The 16,907-nt window shown below is 45.7% G+C and overlaps 1 protein-coding gene across 4 annotated transcripts in view; it reads left to right on the plus strand.

Moving 5' to 3' along the window:
• Window positions 1–16,907, plus strand: part of HERC3 (HECT and RLD domain containing E3 ubiquitin protein ligase 3) — a 120,120-nt gene that overhangs the window by 83,862 nt on the left and 19,351 nt on the right. For all 4 annotated transcript variants that reach the window (XM_074950575.1, XM_074950578.1, XM_074950576.1 and 1 more), the window contains 6 exons: window positions 108–251; window positions 1,706–1,872; window positions 3,111–3,177; window positions 5,117–5,199; window positions 13,238–13,421; window positions 15,260–15,362. In XM_074950575.1, coding sequence (XP_074806676.1) covers window positions 108–251; window positions 1,706–1,872; window positions 3,111–3,177; window positions 5,117–5,199; window positions 13,238–13,421; window positions 15,260–15,362 — 748 coding nt within the window. The remainder of the gene's footprint in view (window positions 1–107; window positions 252–1,705; window positions 1,873–3,110; window positions 3,178–5,116; window positions 5,200–13,237; window positions 13,422–15,259; window positions 15,363–16,907) is intronic.

Consider the following 16,907-nt stretch of genomic DNA (forward strand, 5'->3'; position numbering starts at 1 on the left):
GTTGAAGCTGGTGTTCATTATTCGTTTGCATGACCTGTGATTAAATTTGATGCCTCTAATCTACAGTCACATTCGGTATCCTGATCAGTTACCTGTTTTCATGGCAGGTGATCTTTGATGGCGAGGAGGCTGTTGATGCTGGAGGGGTCACGAAGGAATTCTTTCTCTTGTTGCTAAAGGAACTCCTGAATCCCATCTATGGAATGTTCATCTACTATCCAGAATCGAACCTGTTGTGGTTTTCAGACACGGTGAGTCACTGACCTGTCTGCATTGTTAGCACACACGTGCTACATTGAAGTTAGTGACAAAAGCTATGTGAGAGAAAGTAAGCTTCCTCTCATTTTTTTCCCATGATGCTAATTGATAAGTGTGGAGCGATTGGACGGTGTGTATTCATTGCTTGATTCGATAGTTTGGTGTCTCAGCTATAAACTGGGGAGGTACAAAATCAGAGACTTCCGATCATAAGGACTCCAAATTTCTGTGCATCCCCTGCTCTTCATATGATCATAATCAATACACTACAATATCTCATGCATGCATTGAGCTTTTTAATGTACAGTGTCAGGCACCCATGACATAACCATTAAAATAGCACGGTTACTCTGACTTGTCTACCTCTGTTTTGAGTGGTGTGGAATGAATGTCAGGTATTATACAAGAAACGGTTCACTCTCTCTTCTTAGCTGCAGAATAGAAAATTGCATTGTCGGGTAGTTGTTCAAGTATGTGTGGTGCTTTTTTTTTAAATAATCTGATTATTTTTAAACTTGAAATTTTAGAAGCGAGAAAACAGCACATTACGTTTTGTAACCCACAAATAACATTACACTGCAATTGTTAGTATTAACATTGTGAAAATAGTAAATCAGACGGTGCTAAGAATAATTGTAGTATACACATGAAAATATCCCATTCGGACGGTTGCAAAGTTTAAAAAATGTGTGCAACACTATTGTCACTGACACACACATCTCAAACCAAACAGCAATGAAGACGGACGTGAAATACAGCAATAGCGACTTGTGTGCTCCTGGATAACAATGCCGTTATGCATGACTTTTAAATGAAAATAGGCTTTTTTGTTTGGATTGAAACATTGTCCTGCAGTGTTTGGAATGGAAACATTGTGGCCTTGGGAACCTGGCTCTTCTTTCATTAGGATCCAACTTCAGGGATGTGCAAAAGGCATAATAGATTAAAAGTAATTCGGCTGTAACAATCTAAGGTGGTGATTCGGTTGAGGCTCCAATCCTGCCATGAGCTCTGTGTGGACTGGGGATTCTGCTCACAGGGAGCTCATGGCAGGAGCGGAGCCTACAAGTGATACTTTTACATCTGTCCCTCTTAAATATCTGGGGCCAGTTCATTAACAATACAATTATTAATAATGACTTACAGTACCATTTACTGGATGGGCGGTGCTGTCCAAACGGTCAAGGAGCACATTCTCGGCTCTGAGACGCTCACAGTCGAAGGCCAGATTTTCAGAAGAGCTCAGCTTCCGTTTAGGCAACCAACTGAAGTGGCTGCGTTTTCAGACAAGCTCCACATCTCTACGGGAGCTGCTTGGGGGCCGAAAATCGGAATCCAAATTGTGATGCTGCAATATGTTTATATCTGCAGGGGGAATATATGTTGGTGTTCCATTAAGCTGCGCAATGAATTTTGTTCTAACTGTGACTTCCCTATGTGTTCAAAGTGTTTTGTAGAGCACAACTGGTTTCACTTGATCGGCATTGTATGTGGACTTGCTATATACAACTTCACTGTGGTGGACCTCCATTTCCCATTGGCACTGTACAAAAAGCTATTGAATGTGAAGCCCTGCTTAGAAGACTTAAAGGAGCTGTCCCCTACAGAAGGAAGGTATAATGCTGAAGGACTATCTAGGCTGCTGCTCTGACTTCTAGTGGGGACTGGAAGGGGAAGGTGTTCATCTGAGAACAACGTATGTTAAACTGGTTAATGTTAGTTAAATAAATGACCTGCTGACTTGATCAAGTAGTTAATTCTAGGGGCCCTGATTCACCAAAGTGCTTAAATACATGCTTTATTCTAAGCACCTGAGGAGTCCCATTGAAATCAGTGTGCCCCCTCATGTGCATAAGTGGCTGACTGAATCTGGACCAGAGTGGAGCAGAGTCGTGGGGGAGGCTGCTTGTCTTTTGGAGCTTTCAGCAGCCACATGGGCATGTAGTGGGCTGCAGGTCGGGGTTCAAGAGATCTGGGTTCTAGTCCGCGCTCTGCTGCTGACCTGCTTGGTGACTTTGGACAAGTGACATTGCCTCTCTCTGCCTCTGTTTCCCCATTCCAACCTTGGTCTGACTTATCAGTTAAGACTGTAAATTCTCCACCATACAAGCTCTGACATCTGTTCATTGCTTGGCCCGATGGGGCTCTGATCTCTGTCGGAGCCATCGTGAGCGACAGTGATGATAACCGGCGAGAAAGGCAATCAAATGTCAAAGAGGAATGGCTTCTCCTGAACACAGGGAAACTGAAGAGTTACTCCCCGAGCATTGTTTTTCCCTAGCTCTCACAGGTCGCAAGGTTCAGGTCACATGAGATTCTTGGTCTGATTATCATCTGACATAGATTGCTATGTGATTTTTTTTTTTTTTTTAGCTCAGAGTTGAACCATATTTAAAAAAAGAATTGATGGGGCAAAGCGAGAGGCCAGGAAGGTACAGGAGTCCTACAGCCACATTTTGGGAGACATCGGTGGGACTCTAAAAAAAAGGGGACTATGGATGTGCCCCCCCATCTGCAGCCCTCACACCTATCTTGTGGTCCTTCAGAGCTAGAAATCAAATGCTTTTTCCAAGCAGTGGGCCACTAAACAGGATCCTTGTTCTTGTCAGACACAGTCTAGATTGAGAATTTGTAGTGCTGCATTTATTCTAATGCACACGTGTATATGGGAATGCATGTCGTTGGGCTCCTTTACACAACCCAGAATTTCTCTCTTATCTTGTCCTGTTACTCTGACTTATATTATTTACATTCACTGCTGGGGTTTTTCCTTTAAACATAAAGCACAGAGAGTATTGCCTCTTGGTTGTCTGATTTGTCTCCTTCTCCTCCCTCCCCCGCCTGTCTCGTAGGAGTCTTCAGCAGCTTTTAGATTATCCTGGGGATGATGTAGAAGAAACGTTCTGCCTGAACTTTACAGTAAGGCAAATTAATACCATTTGTCAGTGATGTGATTTGTTGTGTGGGTGCCCACAGAGGCCACAGACACGTGTGGGTGCTGTGGGTTAGACACAAACATGCCTGTAAAATACGTGCTGCATATTGCAGAAATGTTAAACTTCCTTGCGGGTATTCTACTGTTCTTATGTATGTGGTCAAGAAGACTGCGCTGCTCAGTGGATTAGTTTTCGAAAGTGCCCAACTCCTGTTTTCAGAAATCACCTAGGCACTTAGGAGCCTGTGTCTCAGTGACTTTCAGTGAGGTGTAGGCTCCAAAGTCCCTCTTGAAAATGGGGCTTTGGCTCCAAAGTCACTTGGTTGCTGTTGAAAATGTTACCCCATACCCATCTTTTTTTTTTCTTCTTCTTCTTCTTCTCATAGACTTTAAGGTCAGAAGGGACCATAATGATCATCTAGTCTGACCTCCTGCCACTTCTATCATTCTGTTGTTGGTAAACAGTGCAGACTCCTTTTGTGACTTGAAACATTCACAGGGAACGATATTTTACTATTGTGTCAGACCTTCCTTGAGCCAAAACGCTGCACTACATCACGAGGACACTGGCTTTGGCAGGCTGAAATAGTGAGGCTCCAAAAGATTTTCTCCCAGCTAGTAAATGCAATTGATAGCCTCTGCAGTGGGGTGGAAATCCAGGAGAATCTCTGGTTTCTCTGCCTGGTCGCTCAGTCTGAAAACATGCCCCCAGAGGCACCTCGCTCACTTCAAAGTTACGATAGCCTGGCAGGCCCCAAGCTGAGATGGTCTCACATGGAACAGGATGTTCTGGGTAGGCCCTAAATTTACAAGTAGGTGCTTATCACTGTCCTGTTTTATACAGAGGAATGTCTGGGGTGGAGATGGATGCATTAGTCCAACATCTGAGGACACCTGTTACTAGCAAGAAGACACGAAAGCTCCTTTCCCAAGGGGCTCTGATATAGCAGATATGGCCAGGTATTGGGTTGGATATTGTGAAGAAATCCTTCCCACCTCACTGTGCTCTGGGAAGGCTAGACTTCATCTTGTTTGATAAGGGAGGGCTTTTAAAATAAAACTGGCTTATAAATCTTGGCTCTAGAGTGAACCAATTCTGGGTCTAACACAGCCACACACAGGTCTGTGCTACCATTCAGGGTGAAGTCAGGAGGCTTTAGCACTGATTTCATCCGCCTATAAAAAGAACAGTTAAAATAACCTTATATAACTTCCCCCAAGCGCTTTTGTGCCTGGTTTCAGGCAAAAGGACATCTTTACTGCTGTGTTGATGCCTTGAACTGGATTCATAATTTTCCCCAAATGGTCTGAAGGAGATCTGTTTTGTGGCTCATTTGTGCTGGCTGGCTAAAAATCTGGCTCATAATATTTTATCCATGAGACACTTTAAAATAATATGATTATGTATGGAGTGCCTTTGTACCGCTGGCATTCTAGCTCTGTTATGAACAGAGACAAAAGTGGCACATCAGACTTATCAAGTGGTCTGGTAATCTACTGTGAGAGTAGATTAATTGAGCATCCTGCATTGCCATTATTCAAAGGGGACTTTGTTGGTGCCAATACACATGGCATTGGTTAAATGTAATTTTTAGCAGTTATCAATCTCTTGTTTTTCAGCATGCGGTTGACTTAATAGGGTGGCTTGGTTCTCTTTTAGGTTTGCATTTGGCTTTGATTGCAAATCATGATCTAAGAGCAAATGTTGAGTATGAAAAATGATGCAAGCAGAGAAGGGTGTCTGTGTATTTTTTTTCTCTAACTCATCATATCTGTTTTCCCAGCCTCCTTCCCTAGCCCTTTGTGTGTCAGTAGCTATGCACTTTACCTGGAGCGAGTAAAAGAACCCTGCACCCATCCTGCAAGCTTGTATGGTGACACACACAATGGGAAAACAACTTTTTTATTTTTTTTTAAACATAGATATGTAGAGAAAGCTACGGCGTGACAGAGCAGAAGAAGCTAATACCAGAAGGAGACAAAATTACTGTGCAGAAGGACAATAGGTGAGTTACTATCATTGAGCAGCCATGGCAACCGAAACGCTTTTTTGGTGATGCCTACGTCAGTGGGCACATGGGTGATCACGAACTGAAACGGGATAGATAGGTTAACGCAGGGGAAATGTTGGGCCAGACTTTGAAAAGATGTCAGGACCCAGTGGGTCCCATTTCAGCACTTAAATAAGTGACCAGATTTTCAAAAGAGTTTAACTTCCTACCCCTCATTGTTAAGACATGGTGAATGACCCTCATCCCATCTCACCTGCACTCCCCGTATAAGGCCCTATCCATCACTTAAGCCCATAATGCAGCTGCTAATCTCCCTTTGCAACTGATTATGGGGGAGACCAAATATGAAAACACACATCAAGACTGTAACAGAAGACATAGACGTCCATATAAATGGCCCTTCCAAAGGCCTGAGCCAAAGATGACACTTGAAATCGTCCGTTCCAGAGTGGAGGGATTCTCTGCAGAGAAGGCTGCCATTCTGTCTGGTATGGAAGCAGACATCATATGCCTGCGAGAGAGAGAGAGAGAGAATAGCACCATACATCCCTGGCATGCATATAGGTACGAATGCTGAATGCAACGTTTATGGCAGCACAATACTTGCATGTGATAAAAGGCTGACAAAAAACAGTGTTATGAAAGATCATGGTATCATGGCTGAACTTGACCAACGCAGTACTTTCTGTTACATGTGAACAGTTTGCATGGCCAACTGACTTCCGCCTGACAGAAAAAACATGCCTTTTCATAGGCGACTTCAAGAGTCACCGGACCATCTGGGGACACCCCAGCAATGACAACCATGGGGAAGAAGTTAGGAAGTGGGCAGCAACAAACAACCTGACTCTGCTGTATGACCTCCCAGGACAAATGCTCCTTCCAAAGTGTATGGTGGAACAAGGGGATATATCTAGCTCTTGCCACTTCTGAAAATGCAGGTAACTTCAGAAGGGAGGTCATGGCAGCAATCCCAAGATTGTGGCATAGGCCAGTGCAAGTCACAATAGAGGCTGCAGTACAACCCAGGAAAACAAAGTACCTGCCAAGATTCAACCTCACAAAGGCTGACTGGGGAGACTTTACCTCTGAATTGGATGAATTCATCTGTATAAGTACTGTGACACACGAGAACTCTGGAGAATTTGTCTTGCTGTTGTGGAAGATTGCCCAAAGAACATCCCAAGACATTGGACGTTATATGTGTGGTCTTTCAGAACAAATCCACCAACAATATAAAAGTTATTCAGAATTGTTGACTCGATGAAGAAACCACTGGGCTTGGGGAAATGCTTGTGAGAGAGATGAGAAAGGACGGGTGCAATGCTGGAGGTAGATGGTTGAAACAAGAAACCTGTGGCACAATAGCAAAAAAGCATGAGCCACCCTTCGCAAGCTGAACCCGGATGGACAACAACCAAAGCGCACTGCCACAGTCTGTCCCAACCAAGGTGCGCACTAACTCATCCTAAATGGGAACCCAGCCCACAAAGCACAGTGTGAAACAAAACAATTCAAGTGGGAGGCTCACTCACTCCTCAGAGACAGCAAAGTCCACAGTGAAGCAGCTCAATACTGCGGAGCTCACAATAGCTATGAAAATTCTGAAATGTGGAAAGGCAGCTGGATGTGATGGTGTATCTAATGAACTATTACTACACCTAGGGCACAAGAGCACAGAAGTATCTACCTGATTTCTTTAACTCTCTTGTATGGAGACAGTGCAGATACCCAGGCTGTGGAGAGAGGTCAAAGTGGTTGCACTACTCAAACCACGTAAAGACCTTAACGATGCAAAGATTACTGTATCCTTATTGCATTACCAGTATCCTTATTCTGATCAACCTACAAGTTACATAAGCCGATGAATATAAGTAGAATAGTTTAGTTGAAGGGCAACTGATTTGATGACCAAGCTGATTTCCGCCCAGGATGTTTATGCTGTGGCCAAGTTGTAAACCTTGAATAATTTCAATAAATTGAAAATGGCTTTGAAACCTGCAAAATTACAGGGGTAGTGTTTTATAGGTCTGTCCGTTGCTTATGACACTGTGAACCATTGTTCACTTCTTCTGAAACGGGCAAGAATTTAGAGCAATATTAAGATGGTCCAGGTCATCTCCTCTCTGCTCAAGAATCAATGTTTCTTTGTTGAGATGGATGATTAGAAAAGTAAATGGCGAACTCAACAGAATGGGTTGCCCCAAAGTTCAGTTCTAACACCCTTGCTGTTTAATGTCTACACAAGTTACCAACCAGAATTCCCCAATATGTAAAGATTTATTTATGCAGATGATCTTTGCATCGCCACCCAGTCGGAAAGATTTGAGGATATCAAGCACATTTTAACTGGCTCCCTGTGCATAGGTCAAGAATACTATTGAAACACCATCAGGCCAAGAGAAAACTCCAGGTATTGGGGGATGATACAATCTTTGAGCATTATAAATATCCATTGTACCTTGGGGGTCACATTAGACTGAATGTTGACATACAAAGAGCACATTAAGACGTTGAAAAAGGAAAGCGAACTCCAGGAACTGTGTACTTCAAAAAAATTGCGAATACAAAATAGGGAGTTGGTCCCAAAACACTCAGAGCAACCAGTGTTGCCTTGTGTTACTCATTTGAGCAGTTCTGTGCATCATTATGGTCACACGTGAGCCATGCACACAAAATTGATACTGACCTCAGTCAGTCCTGTGGGACCATCACAGGGACTTTGAAACTGACTTCTGCACTGCCTTGCGGTGATTGCACCACCATCAGTGAGCTCGATGCTTTAAGTAGGAAGGCCAGAAAGACAAAACCAGATGCATGATCCAAGACACTCATTGTATGGATGCATTCTACCACCCAAGAGGCTGACATCCAGAAAGAGCTGTGCCTCTGAAATTCCTCACCACAAAATACAACAGGGGAAGGCTACAGAATAACAAAATGGTGAGAGAGGCTCCTGATCCTGGAGAACCTGTCTCCTTCAGAACAACTGCCCTCACGCACTGACCTAGAAGGAGAACGTTGGTATGCTCTAAACTGAGTGAGAGCTGGGGTGGCAAAGACTGGTAACAATATGACTAAGTGGAAGCTGAGGAAGGACCCCAAATGTGAATGCGGAGAGCTTAGACAAACACGTGAACACTGCCTAAGGCAGTGCCCTCTGTCAACAGCTTGCACCCCTGAGGTACCGTTTGAGATAAGCAATAACACCGGGTCTTGGTTGTGGTTTTGGAGCTAGATAATGATGATGAGCTGCTTATGTAGTGTATAGAGCACTGAATGGTCACTCCACAAATGGTGATTTTCACCCTTGAAGACTAATTTGAGATTTTGCAGGACAAATACTGGACATGACAGTAAATTTACTGAATAAGGTTAAGTCCAGCAGACTTAGACTGTTAATTGTTTGAAGCAGGAACTATCTGTTTTTATGCATGTCTGATACAGTGGGGCCTTGATCAGAGGCTGTAGGTGCTACTGTAAGACAAATGGTAATTAACTCCTTTCAACTTGAACCAGCTCTTTGGATTAGAACCAACACACCTACCTTTTTTCTTTTTTTCAGCTATTAAACGGTTTTCTTCTCTTAATCCTGTAACTGGATTTTTACAAAGACTGTTTTTACTGGAAACGGCACATAATTCTTTTTGGGATAGTGAAACAGTGTGATTCAGTGACTGCTCGTTAGCATGTCTTGGGATTGGCACTGGGAATCTTCAAGAAGTTGGCAAACTTGACAAAGTCCTTTTCTTCTAATCTGATTATCTAAAAAAGGGTTCTGATTGTTTCTCAAAGAGTTGGGAAGCAGAATCGGTAGCCCCAAGACTGGTTGTAATGAAAGAGTTGTCTGTAGGCTGACTTTTTAGTAAACGCTATAACAAACGTCTTAGGGTATGTCATCGCTATAGCAAAAGTGTGTTTTTTATCTCAAGATGACTTTGCCACTGTGAAATCCTAGTGGAGACCTAGGTCCACTACACTGAAGTAAAAAAAATATAAAAAATCCATGCCTTGTCTCCACTGGGATGTAAATTACGCACCTTTCTGCAGTGAAGACAAAATCTTAGGACACGTCTGTCTTAGAGAAAGAAGTGTGTATGTTAGCTTGGTCTAGGGTAAAGCAGAAATGGCTGTAGCCTGGAACAAACATTTGGGGAGTGTTCAATTTAGTCTTTGCAAATGTGTTAATGACCTGGAGGCTGAAAAACTCTGGAGAAGGTGGAGCCTGGACTAGACTTTAGCTCAATCAGTTTAGCAAATGCTGAAGTAGAACTGTTTTCTCTTGACTAGAATTCTGAAGGTATAGATTGTGCTAGCAAACCTGAGCTAGCGTCTAAAGTCTAGTCTAGACAAAGCCTAGCTGGCCACCCATAGTCACCTGTCAGCACTACTGATTAATTTGCCCCTTGGACTTTTCCCTCATTGTTGAAAATTAATTTAGATCCACTTGTTTCCACCTTCCCAGGGTAAATAACACTTCTTGCCCATTATTGTTCCACATACCACACCAACATGCCCCCTCGGAGTGCAGATGAAACAGGATCTGGTTAACTAGTGACTCTCAGGGTTTCATTGCTTGATGATTTTCCCCTCCATTCCTCTCTGCTTTGGAGGCAGTGAGATAGATCTGCTGCACTTCCTTACCCCAATAACCTGCTGAATGCACACCCTTAGGTATTTCATACTTCGGAACTGCTTACCTGGACACTGATATACTGGATATGTGGATAATACCAAAGAAAGGGGAACTGTGAAGCATCTGCAGTGATCCCTTCTCAGAGTTGCCACGTAGGATTTTACATCAAAATGACCATGTTCCAGCCAATGTTCAAGTAAAAAACTTCTGTTGAAGCCACAAGGGCAGAAAAGGGATGTTGGGCAACAGATCAGTGTTTAGTGTCTTGACATTATCAGTGGGAATTTCCCCAAGGGCTCTGACAACTGTCAAGAAAACAACAATAAAAGATGCACACTGGATAACCAATTTTCCCTCCCCCTGCTTCCTTATTTCAGGCTTTCATGTCTCTGTTTGTTGTTTCCTTTCTTTATTTTCTCACATTTCCCTTGTGCATGCTACCCAAGAGCATATATAAGAATCTCTTTCTCCCACTCTTCGGGAGGTCACCGTTTTGTTTTTTGATTGTGTCCTCTTCAGATAGAGACCCAGCTATTGGACTCTGCTCCATTTCCTGACTCGCTTAGCAAGCGAACAATAGTGTGAACTGTTACCAAATGTCACGCAGAAACAACTGCTGGAAGAATTTGGGGAAGTCAAGTCCACCCACATCCCAAAGAGCAGCCCACAGACAAGCTTTAGGAGGTCTCTGAGTTTGCCATGTTACTGTAGGGCGTACTGAAAACAGCTTTAAAGGGAATTATTGCTGGGACTTTGCGTGAATAACGTTCTTCTGAAAGTAGGCATTTGTGTACTATTCTGGTAAAAGTGTAGTGAGGAGAGGGAGGAGGGTGGAGAATAAATGTGTCCTTAGCAAGAGGTGGAGGAGTCATAATGATGCCTGGCGCAAGATTCTGGCTTTTGGTGCCAAAGGCTACAGGATATTGTGTTTTATTCCAGTATTGTTCTGGACCACCCTCAAAGCAAAACAGTGTGTAGTTCTTGTAATCCGGGAGAAGCCTGCTACTTCTTGCCAAGCTCTCTCAGGGCTGGTCTGCATAGTTTTTTGCACCAACTGAATGCTAAGAAAACCATTTTACTCAAATTGGTACAACCCCTTTGTTGTGTGGACCCAGTTATACCCTATCAAGGTGTTTATAACAGGCTATACTCTTATATGCACATTTACCCCAGTATAAATGCATCCACAGTAGGGCTGTACCACTTAATAACTCCATCGGCAGCATTCTGCACTCAGCCACGTTCGGACAGTGCATGGAAGGTGTGGCTATCTCCTCCACAAATGGAAAATCAAAGAATCAACAAATTGTGACCCACCACAGACAACTATCCCACCCACACAACAAATTGTGACCCACCCAGCTACCCCAGAAGCATTAGAGTGGCTTTTGAATCTCAAGATTCAATTATAATCCCAGCTAATTGCTTTTCAAATGCCATATGAAAGAAGAGGATGACTCCATTGGGTTGTTTACCAATTTAGTAAGCTGGAGCAAAAACTGTGTAGAAATACCCTAATATTTTATTCTAATCCAGGGGTTGGCAACCTTTGGCACGTGGCCCGTCAGGGTAATCCTCTGGTGGACCGCAGGACATTTTGTTTACGTTGACCGTCTTCAGGCACGGCCCCCCACAGCTCCCAATGGCTGCGGTTCGCCATTCCCAGCCAATTGGAGCTGCGGGAAGCGGCATGGGCCGCAGGGACCTGCTGGCCGCTGCTTCCCACGGCTCCCGTTGGCCGGGAACGGCAAACCACGGCCACTGGGAGCTGCGGGGGGCCGTGTCTGCGGACTGTCAATGTAAACAAAATGTCTCGCAGCCCACCAGTGGATTACCCTGACGGGCCACAGACCCTAGTTCGAATCTTTTCTAGATGACTTAATCCTTATGTGGAAACCATGGCACCCTCTACTGGGAATCTCCAATATTGCATGAGTTCACTTAACCATATTAGCATCTTTTAAATGAAGAAAATCTCACATGCATTTGTAGGAATAAACACTTCAACTGAGTCACTTCTTTCACCCTGCCTGGCCCTCTGTATAAATTAGAGCCACGTCAGGGCTTCAACTCTGCTTCCCAGGGCCCCCTATCAATTCTTAAAAAGCCAGAAATAGCTGTAGCATGGGGCTCTTGATTCACAACACCCTCCTGCCCTCAGCTCTCCTACTTCTTCCTCCAGCCCGCCCTCAGCATACCCCCTACGTTAGGGGTGCAAGCAGGGCTGGCATACAGCTCTGACACCAGTTCTGCATTGACCATGGAGGCCCTTGTGCCAAGGATATTCTCAGGGAGTAATTTCTAGCTCTTTCCGAGCTCCTTTACACTGCCAGAGTGGTGTAATGAGATCTTAGTGTAACTAAGAATCAGGTCCTTTGCCTTTCGCTGCTTTCTGTCTGTTACTTAGGTTAGCTGTTACTGGGATGTATCTGACTCTAGAATTTCCTTGTATCTTTTTTCTTCACAGTCCTCAGCACACACATGCTGTGTGTTAATGGAAAAGAGATGGAAGTTGTTGTAGGTTTAGACCAAGGCTTTCTAAAATAGGACCTCCAGTTTAGGCTCTTCTGAAGTGCTGAGCACCCAGCAGTTGCCAGTGAGCTCTGTCCAACAGGTGCCTAAATATAGACTTCTTAGGCTCTTCTTTTTGAAAATCTTGGCCATAGTCTCTGTCCCTTTGGTTTGACTCCCAGTCCTGAAGAGAGCATCAACTCAGGGCATCAGGAAGCAGCAGGTCAGTGTAGAGAAAGTAGGAAATGCTGTGCTGAGTGACTTCCCCCCTCCTGCCCCAGTTCCCTAGTCACTTTACTGGATGGCTGAAAGGAGCAGTAAGTTATTTCGTGCACTTCTTAAACATAGGGCTGGGAGAGCTGTGCTGAGGGGCTGATGTGTCCTATGGAGACCTAATGCTGACTTCCGCTTTAGTGGAACATCAGCTGTAATGTGGACTGAAATGTGCACAGCAAAGAGAAGGACTCCCTGCCTCAGCAGCTCCCAAAGGCTCAGCTGACGCCTAGCCCTCGATGCTCTGGGCATCTGGATGCTCTGCCCATGAGTGGGTCTGTCTTAATAATGCACAGCATGTGCTATCTGAGGAGCTCTCCACTGCCAGTGGGTCAAACAGGCCTACGATGCCACTTGCTCTCTGACTCTTTACACCCGGGGAGCCTTGAGACATGGGGTGGACTGGAAGCATTTCACTCCAGCCTCCTGAACAGCGTGTCCAGTTTATTCATAATACACAGAAGTCCCCTTTTTAGACCTGACTGAGCGTGTGTGCCTCTATAGCTTCCAGCCCACTGGGTGAACGGTCAGTTCCTGACAGTTTTTTAATAAAACACAGCAATGTGAATAACAATATTTTCTCTCTCCCCTCCCCTTCTCTCAATACACCAGGCAGGAATTTGTTGAGGCCTACTTGAATTACATCTTCAATCTCTCCGTCCATGAGTGGTATATCGCTTTCTCCACCGGCTTCCTGAAGGTGTGCGGTGGGAAGGTCCTGGAACTCTTCCAGCCCTCAGAGCTGAGGGCCATGATAGTAGGAAACAGCAACTACAACTGGGAGGAAATGGAAGAGGTAAGCTGACATGGACATCTTTTCTGTTTGTCTTCTTGGCCACAGAAACCAGGAAGGATGGTCCAGTGGTTAGGGCGCTAGTTTGGGACTCAGGAGATTGGTTCCTCAATCTGACACAGACTTCATGTGCAACTTTGGGCTTGTCATATAGTCTCTCCCTGTCTTAGTTTCTCATCTATAAAATGAGGGTAATAGCACTGCCCTGCCTCGCAATCGGTGTTGAGAGGAGAAACCCACTGAAGATTATGAGGTGCTCAGATATGATGGTAATAGGGGCCACATTAGTACCTAGAAGGTAGCTATCATGTGGGTAGTATTAAGTATATCCATGATCTGGACACTGGGTGCCCACTGCAAAGGGTTCGGATGGGATAGAGCCCTAAGCCTCTTATGGGAACTTTCTCTTGTCTCCTCACTAGAGCACCTTCTCCTGATTCCCTTGAAAGTCATTATCGCCCATCAGCTTTCCTGCCACCAACAGAGGAAGGCAGGAAGAGAAGGATTTGCACTATCTTTGTTTAGGAGTGAAGTCTGGATTCAACGGAGGATATGAACACAGAATAGCTGGTCCCTCTCTCAGGGGGAAATTCACAATGGGGCAGAGAAGGCAGCGGAAGGCCAAGAGTTCGAGTGGAACTCATGTAGTACACAGGGCTTGTGCTGCCCCTCTGCATGAGGGTGAATTGTACCCTCTAAATACAAGCAATAATACAAATAATACAAAATATACAAATAATCTAGTTTCTTTCCCTGTTCCACACCTTATAAGTAGTACTGGGCTTGTACTGTAGACCAGTGGTTTTCAAACTGCAGGTCGCGACCCAGTACTGGGTCACGGAATGTAAGGCACTGGGTTGTGGCAGCTCTGGTCACACTGCCGACCAGGCCGTTAAGAGTCCTATCAGCGGTGCTGCCTGGCTAAGGCAGGATAGTCCCTACCTGTTCTGACACTGCGCTGCACCCCGGAAGCAGCCAGCAGCAGGTCCGGCTCCTAGGCAGGGGGGCCACAGGGCTCTGCACACTGCCCCTGCACTGAGCACTGGCTCTGCACTCCCATTGGCTGGGAACCGGCCAATCGGAGCTGGAGCGGGGGGTGTGCCTGCGGGCGAGAGCCACGCTTTGCTGCTTGCATGCCTCCGCCTAGGAGCTGGACCTGCTGCTGCCCGCTTCCGCGGTGCCAGGATAGGCAGGAAGCCTGCCTTAGCACCTGTGCTGTGCCGCTGACTGGGAGCCACCTGAGGTAAGCCCGTGCCCCAATCCCCCGCCCTGAGCCCCCCTAAACCCGGAGCCCCTTCCTATACCCCAAACTACTCATCCCTGGCCCCAGCCCAGAGCCCTGACCTCCTCCTGTACCGCAACACCCTGCCCCAGCCCTGAGCCCCCCTCAAACCCAGAACCCCCTCCTACCCCCCAAACCCCTCATCCCCGGCCCCACCCCAGAGCCTGCACCCCAACCCCTGCCCCAGCCCAAAGTCCCCCCCCACACCCTGAACCCCTCATTCCTGGCCCCACCCTGCAGCCCTCACCCCCGCACCCCAACCCTCTGCCCCAGCCCTGATTCCCTCCCACACCCCAAACCCCTCATCCGCAGCTTGGTTGGGTCGTGAGCATCAACAATTTTCTTCAACTGGGTCTCCAGAAAAAAAGTTTGAAAACCGCTGTTGTGGACAGTAAATGATCACGAATGGTATTATTCGTATATCAGCAGTTATTCTTAGATTTTTAAACTGTGCTTTTTATTAATTGAATTCCTCCTGCTTAGGATTCTAAGGAAGTGGAGGTTAGTTGAGGACCAACACTTTCTCTCATAAGCAAAAAGTTTGTGCCTCTTTTAACAGTGTGCCATCTACAAGGGGGACTACTCCGCTACACACCCGACAGTGAGAATGTTCTGGGAAACCTTTCATGAATTTCCCTTGGAAAAGAAGAAGAAATTTCTTTGTAAGTATCTTGCAGTGGTATTAGCCACGTCTTGAAATTGTAGAACCAGATTCGAACCTCAGCTGTATGGGTGAAATCTAGAGTAGCTGCACTGATGCTTGCTGCACAATCAAAGTGGAAAAATTGGTGTCTAAATAATAACTACTAGCCAGAATAGTTTTTGCCTTTCTCCTCCTGTTCCTTTTCACTCCCATGTTAAGTTTGGCACTAAAAATCCCTGTAGTCCAATGGTTCTCAAACTTATTTGGTTGTGCCCCCACTTCCTTGTGTCTTAAGTCACTTACGCTCCTGCCCTCCCCCACCCCTAGTACGTATATCGCCACCCAGCTCTGAAGGCAGCACCGTGCCTGCAGCAGCTCAGAAGTAAGGGTGGCAATTTGAAAAGGGGTATTTGTCAATATCACTTTTCACAGCCTATTTTGCATGCCATTGCCACCCTTACTTCTCTGCTGCTGCCACTCCGGAGCTGCCAGCTGGAGCCACGGCGCCGCCTCCTGGTGAGGGATTGGGCAGGGGAGGGGAAAGGAGAGCCCAAGCCTGGGCTCCCAGTGAGGGATTGGGGTGGGTGGGGGAAAAGGGGAGCCCGAGCCCAGTCAGCGGGGCTCTGACTGTGCTGCTCCCCCTTATCGCATCCCCCCCACCTCCTAGGCGTGCACGGCCCTTCTGCACAAGCCCCAGCCGTCCAGGGCTGACAGCTGGAGCTCTTAAAAAGGAAAAGAAAAAAAAAAAAAGGCACACAGCTCACACCTCCCTTGACACATTCCCAAGGAAGGCATGGAAAATACAAAAAGGAGTAATTTCTCTCTAGTGGGAAGTATAATGCAGCTATGTTCCCGCTGTATACCGCGTAAGTACCCTGCTTCGGCAGGGGAAGCCAAAGCTGCAAATAGCTTTCCAAAGCTTTCAGTCCTGGTCAGCGTGGACTTTCAAGTGAACTCAGCGACCTTACCCATGATCAAGGAACTTTGAATATTGGCCCATTCCTGAAAATCCTTCAGCTAAACGTTCCATTCTCTAGTCCCTAAGGCCGAAACGTAACCCAGTTGTAATCTGCCTCCAGGAGACACATCATCTGTCTTTCTGCCAGCTGCCTTAACGTCAAAGGTTATGACCTTTTGAGTGACTCTCTGCATAGTAAACATGGCTGTGCTGCCTATGTTAGAGCCAATCTTGCTGGCACGGAACCACTCCCAGTTAATTCAGACCTCTATGATGCTGTGAGAGTTGGTCATTTCAGAGTGGCAAATGTGTACAAGTCACCTGGCCTACTCCAAACATTCTTCTTAGGGTCCCACACCATACCATCTATGCTGGAAACTTTACTAGCCACTGTATCCCCTAGGGATACGGATGGTCTGATCAAAATGGAGTTGACATTTTTGACTGAGTCTCACTCCATGACCTTCACCTCATCCATGATCCAGAGCAGCAGGATACTTTTCATTCTGCCAGATGGAAACAAGACTACTTCCCTGGCGTCACCTAGATCATCAGTACACGTAGTCATTCATTTCAGGCTGTAAGCAGTGTACTGAAAAACTTTCC

Source organism: Natator depressus, chromosome 4 (assembly GCF_965152275.1).
Source record: "Natator depressus isolate rNatDep1 chromosome 4, rNatDep2.hap1, whole genome shotgun sequence".
NCBI lineage: Eukaryota > Metazoa > Chordata > Testudines > Cheloniidae > Natator > Natator depressus.